The following is a 5631-nucleotide window of genomic DNA, read 5'->3' as shown; positions in this document are numbered from 1 at the left end:
GGGAGCATCCATTGTGGTCCAGGGGGGGTCCTGGGAGCATCCATTGTGGTCCAGGGGGGGTCCTTAAGGTCCTGGGAGCATCCATTGTGGTCCGGGGGGGTCCTTAAGGTCCTGGGAGCATCCATTGTGGTCCGGGGGGGTCCAGTCTGTCCTCATTGTCCTTGTGCCCCCCCCCATGGTCTTTGTGGGGGTCCCTCGCGATTGGGGGGGGTCCGGGGGAGTTCCCCCCCCCCTCAGGGCTGCTCCTGCTTCTTCTTGACCGAGATCCGCTTCTTGCGCGCCGCCAGCATCTCATAGAAGGGGTCCACGCTCACCGCGGCCCTGGGGGGGCAGAACGGATCTGGGGTCCCCAAGGGGGTTTGGGGGATCCCTGGGGGGGAGGTTGGGCTCCGGGGGGGGTTGGGGTCTCCAAGGGCTGGGTTTAAAGTGGGCGTTTTCGCCTGGTTTTGGCCGTTTCCAGCTCGCTTTTGGGTGTTTTGTGCCCGTTTTGGGTGTTTTGTGCCCGGTTTTGGGTGTTTTGTGCCCATTTTGGGTGTTTTGAGCCTGTTTTTGGGTGTTTTGTGCCCGTTTTGGGTGTTTTGTGCCCGTTTTGGGTGTTTTGTGCCCATTTTGGGTGTTTTGAGCCTGTTTTTGGGTGTTTTGTGCCCGGTTTGGGTGTTTTGTGCCCGGTTTTGGGTGATTTTGCCCGTTTTGGGTGTTTTGTGCCCATTTTGGGTGTTTTGAGCCTGTTTTTGGGTGTTTTGTGCCTGGTTTGGGTGTTTTTTGCCCGTTTTTGGGTGTTTTGCGCCCAGTTTTGGGTGGTTTTTGCCCGTTTTGGGGTGTTTTTTGCCCGGTTTTGGGTGTTTTGCACCCATTTTGGGTGTTTTGTGCCCGTTTTTGTGTGGGTTTTGCCCGTTTTGGGTGTTTTGTGTCTGGTTTTGGGTGTTTTGTGCCCATTTTGGGTGTTTTGAGCCTGTTTTTGGGTGTTTTGTGCCCGGTTTGGGTGTTTTGTGCCCGGTTTTGGGTGATTTTGCCCGTTTTGGGTGTTTTGTGCCCATTTTGGGTGTTTTGAGCCTGTTTTTGGGTGTTTTGTGCCCGGTTTGGGTGTTTTTTGCCCGTTTTTGGGTGTTTTGCGCCCAGTTTTGGGTGGTTTTTGCCCGTTTTGGGGTGTTTTTTGCCCGGTTTTGGGTGTTTTGCACCCATTTTGGGTGTTTTGTGCCCGTTTTTGTGTGGGTTTTGCCCGTTTTGGGTGTTTTGTGTCTGTTTTTGGGTGTTTTTTGCCCGTTTTGGGTGGTTTTTGCCCGTTTTGGGTGTTTTGTGCCCTGTTTTGGGTGTTTTTTTGCCCGGTTTTGGGTGTTTTGTGCCCGGTTTTGGGTGTTTTTTGCCCGTTTTGGGTGTTTTGCCCGTTTTGGGTGTTTTGTGCCCGTTTTGGGTGTTTTGCCCCGGTTTTGGGTGGTTTTTGCCCGTTGTTGGGTGTTTTGTGCCCGGTTTTGGGTGTTTTGTGCCCGGTTTTGGGTGATTTTGCCCGTTTTGGGTGTTTTGTGCCCGGTTTTGGATGTTTTTTGCCCGGTTTGGGTGTTTTGCCCCGGTTTTGGGTGGTTTTTGCCCGTTTTTGGGTGTTTTTTGCCCGTTTTGGGTGTTTTGTGCCTGGTTTGGGTTTTTTGTGCCCATTTTTGGGTGTTTTGTGTCCGTTTTTGGGTGGTTTTTGCCCGTTTTGGGTGTTTTGCCCCGGTTTTGGGTGTTTTGCCCCGGTTTTGGGTGTTTTTTGCCCGTTTTTGGGTGTTTTTTGCCCATTTTTGGGTGGTTTTTGCCCGTTTTTGGGTGGTTTTTGCCCGTTGTTGGGTGTTTTTTGCCCGGTTTGGGTGTTTTGTGCCTGGTTTGGGTTTTTTGTGCCCATTTTTGGGTGTTTTGTGTCCGTTTTTGGGTGGTTTTTGCCCGTTTTGGGTGTTTTTTGCCCGTTTTGGGTGTTTTGTGCCTGGTTTGGTTTTTTTGTGCCCATTTTTGGGTGTTTTGTGTCCGTTTTTGGGTGGTTTTTGCCCGTTTTGGGTGTTTTGCCCCGGTTTTGGGTGTTTTGCCCCGGTTTTGGGTGGTTTTTGCCCGTTTTTGGGTGTTTTTTGCCCATTTTTGGGTGGTTTTTGCCCGTTTTTGGGTGGTTTTTGCCCATTTTTGGGTGGTTTTTGCCCGTTTTTGGGTGTTTTTTGCCCATTTTTGGGTGGTTTTTGCCCGTTTTTGGGTGGTTTTTGCCCATTTTTGGGTGGTTTTTGCCCGTTTTTGGGTGTTTTTTGCCCATTTTTGGGTGGTTTTTGCCCGTTTTTGGGTGGTTTTTGCCCGTTTTGGGTGTTTTGCCCCGGTTTTGGGTGCTTTGAGCCCGTTGGGCACTCACTGGATGGCCTTGATCCACTCGTCCTTCTGCTCGCGGGTGGGCGCCGAGATGCGGTACACAACGTGGTTCCCCTCCACCACGCGCCCGTCGGCCTCCGTCTTGCAGGCCTTGATGAGCTGCCCCTTGTTGTTGGGGATGTAGAGCTCGAAGCAGTGCTGGGGGGGGCACGGGTCAGCACGGGGGTGATGGGGCAATGGGGGTAATAGGGACAATGGGGGGAATGGGGCAATGGGGGGAATGGAATGGATCAATGGGGGGCAATGGGGGCAATGGGAGGCCATGAGGTAATGGGGGCAGTGGGTGGTAATGGGGGGCAATGGGGGCAATGGGGGTAATGGGGCAATGGGGGGCACTGGGGGGGCTCTCACCGGCTTCCGGGGATCCTCCACCTCCCGGATACTCAGGTTCTCCAATGGGATGATCCCGCGTGGCTCCTTGTCCTGGGGGGGGGGGCACAGGAATGGGGGTCAGGGGGTCCCAATGGGGTTCAGGGGGGTCAGAGGAGCCCGGGGTGGGTTTGGGGCATTTTGGTGTATTTGGGGCTGCTTTGGGGCTCATTTTGGTGTCTTTGGGTTTGAGGAGGTTGGGGGGGGTTTGGGGCTGGTTTGGGGGCTGTTTCCAGGGGATTTTGGGGGGATTTTGGGTTACTTTGGGCTGGTTTGGGGGTATTGTGGTGTGATTTTCGGCTGTTTTGGCTGGTTTTGGGGTGATTTTAGGCTGTTTTGGGGTGTTTTAGGGTTATTTTGGGCTGTTTTGGTTTTTTTCTGGGCTGTTTGGGGGTTTTTGGGGCTGTTTTGGGGTATTTGGGGCTGTTTTGGGGTTATTTTGGGCTGTTTTGGGGTATTTTGGGGCTGTTTTGGGGTATTTGGGGGCTGTTTTGGGGTTTTTCTGGGCTGTTTGGGGGTATTTGGGGCTGGTTTGGGGTTATTTTGGGCTGGTTTGGGGTTATTTTGGGCTGGTTTGGGGTATTTGGGGCTGGTTTTGGTTTTTTTTTTGGCTGTTTTGGGGTATTTGGGGCTGGTTTGGGGTTATTTTGGTCTGGTTTGGGGTTATTTTTGGCTGTTTTGGGTTATTTTGGTCTGGTTTGGGGTTATTTTGGGCTGGTTTGGGGTATTTGGGGCTGGTTTTGGGGTTATTTTGGGCTGTTTTGGGTTATTTTGGTCTGGTTTGGGGTTATTTTGGGCTGTTTTGGGGTATTTGGGGTTATTTTGGTCTGGTTTGGGGTTATTTTTGGCTGTTTTGGGTTATTTTGGTCTGGTTTGGGGTTATTTTGGGCTGGTTTGGGCTCTCACCGTGGTGTACTCGAAGTAATAGAGGCAGTTGTCGGTGAGGATGAACCAGCGGCGCTTCCACGTCTTCACCCGCCCGCCTGGGGGGGGGGGGGTGAGGTGTGGGGGGGTCCCCATGGAGCCACATTGGGGGGGTTCCAAAGGGGGATGGGAGGAGGAAGGGGATGGATAAAGGGGGGGGCACCTACCTCCTGGGGGGGCGGGGCGGGCATCAGCAGCAATGGGGAGGGATGGGGGGTGATGGGGAGGGAATTGGGGGGTACAGAGAAGGGGAAACAGAAAGAGGTTCCATCAGTGACGTGTGCATGGGAATAACCCCCCATTGGGACCCAGGCAGTGGGGCCACCCACAGGGACCCACGGCGTTGGCTCACCCAGCTTCAGCAGCCAGCCCTCGCGGTCCGGGTTGAAGAAGGTGTGGGTCAGGTCGTTGCCGTCGTCCTCCGGGATCTTAAAGGGCTCGCTCCGGATGCTCTCGTAGAGGTTCTATGGGGCAAGGGGGCGGGGTCAGGACAGGACACACCCCCACAGCCAATCCGATCTGCCCACAGAGCCCTAAGCCCCGCCCACGGAAATAAATCACGCCCATACAGTCCATATATGGGCATATAAACCCAGCCTATAGAAACAAACCACACCCATAAACCCATATATAGACTCATAAGCCCCGCCCACAGCGATAAACCACACCCATTGCCCATATATGGACACGGAAGCTCCTCCCATAGCAACAAACCACACCCATAAAGCCCATATAAAGTCACATAAGCCCCTCCCATGCAACCACCCTTTAACCCCTACCCTTAGACACGCCCCTCCCAAACCACGCCCCTTCCACCTCCCAGCCCCTCCCTCTTCGTCCAAGCCACGCCCCTTAAGCCCCTCCCATTCACACCCAAGCCCGCATCCCCTCCGCCTCCCAGCCAATCAGCAATCACCTCCCTCCGAGCCACTCCCCCTTAAGCCACGTCCCATTCGCGCCCTAGACCACGCCCCCTCCTTGACCACGCCCACTCTGCCTCCCAGCCCCTCCTTCCAAGCCACGCCCTTTAAGCCCCTCCCATTCACACCCAAGCCTCCCAGCCCCTCCTTCTCCCTCCAAGCCATGCCCCCAAAGCCCCTCCCATTCACACCCATCCCACCCCGCCCTCCCCAGCCCCTCCCTCTCCATCCCCCCCGCCCCCTCGTTGCTCTCAGCCAATGGCGTGCCGGCCCCGCCCACCCTGAGCAGCTCCTCGGGCAGGTCCCCGCCGTCGTTGATGCCGCGGTTCATGGCCACGAAGCGCTCGGCCGAGGGCTTGTCCCGCACGTTGGGGTTGTGCAGGCTCGTGTTGAGCATGATCACGGCGAAGGACAGCACGTAGCACGTGTCTGCGGGGGGCACCCATGGGTGGGGGCACCCATTGACCGGGGGAGCCATTGATGGGGGGAGCCATTGACAGGGGTAGCCATTGGGTGGGGGGACCCATTGATGGGGACAGCCATTGGGTGGGGATTGATGGGGGGAGCCATTGGGTGGGGGGACCCATTGATGGGGACAGCCATTGGGTGGGGATTGATGGGGGGAGCCATTGGGTGGGGGGACCCATTGATGGGGACAGCCATTAGGTGGGGATTGATGGGGGAGCCATTGGGTGGGGGGAGCCATTGGGTGGGGGCACCCATTGATGGGGGTAGCCATCGGGTGGGGGCACCCATTGATGGGGGGACCCATTGATGGGGACAGCCATTGGGTGGGGGTACCCATTGATGGGGACAGCCATTGGGTGGGGATTGATGGGGGGAGCCATTGGGTGGGGGGAGCCATTGGGTGGGGGCACCCATTGATGGGGGGACCCATTGATGGGGGGAACCATTGGGTGGGGGGACCCATTGATGGGGGGAGCCATCGGGTGGGGGGAGCCATTGGGTGGGGGGACCCATGGGTGGGGGGATCCATGGGTAGGGGGACCCATTGGGTGGAGGGTACCCATTAGTAGGA

General features: G+C 56.2%; 1 protein-coding gene across 1 annotated transcript; it reads right to left on the bottom strand.

The window, feature by feature from the left end:
• Positions 1 to 201: 201 nt before the first annotated feature.
• Positions 202 to 5021, bottom strand: LOC130603968 (cytohesin-2; the record flags this gene model as incomplete). Its single annotated transcript, XM_057418133.1, has 6 exons — positions 202 to 321; positions 2363 to 2517; positions 2731 to 2802; positions 3655 to 3731; positions 4025 to 4136; positions 4873 to 5021. Coding segments are annotated over 6 exons (653 nt in total), but the record flags the coding sequence as incomplete, so codon positions are not given.
• Between the last annotated feature and the right edge of the window lie 610 nt (positions 5022 to 5631).

The sequence above is a fragment of the Pezoporus wallicus genome, unplaced genomic scaffold (genome assembly GCF_028554395.1).
Source record: "Pezoporus wallicus isolate ANWC-B61680 ecotype Strahan unplaced genomic scaffold, APGP_CSIRO_Pwel_v1 contig_9988, whole genome shotgun sequence".
Taxonomy (NCBI): domain Eukaryota; kingdom Metazoa; phylum Chordata; class Aves; order Psittaciformes; family Psittacidae; genus Pezoporus; species Pezoporus wallicus.
This window is presented reverse-complemented; position numbering and strand designations above follow the sequence as displayed.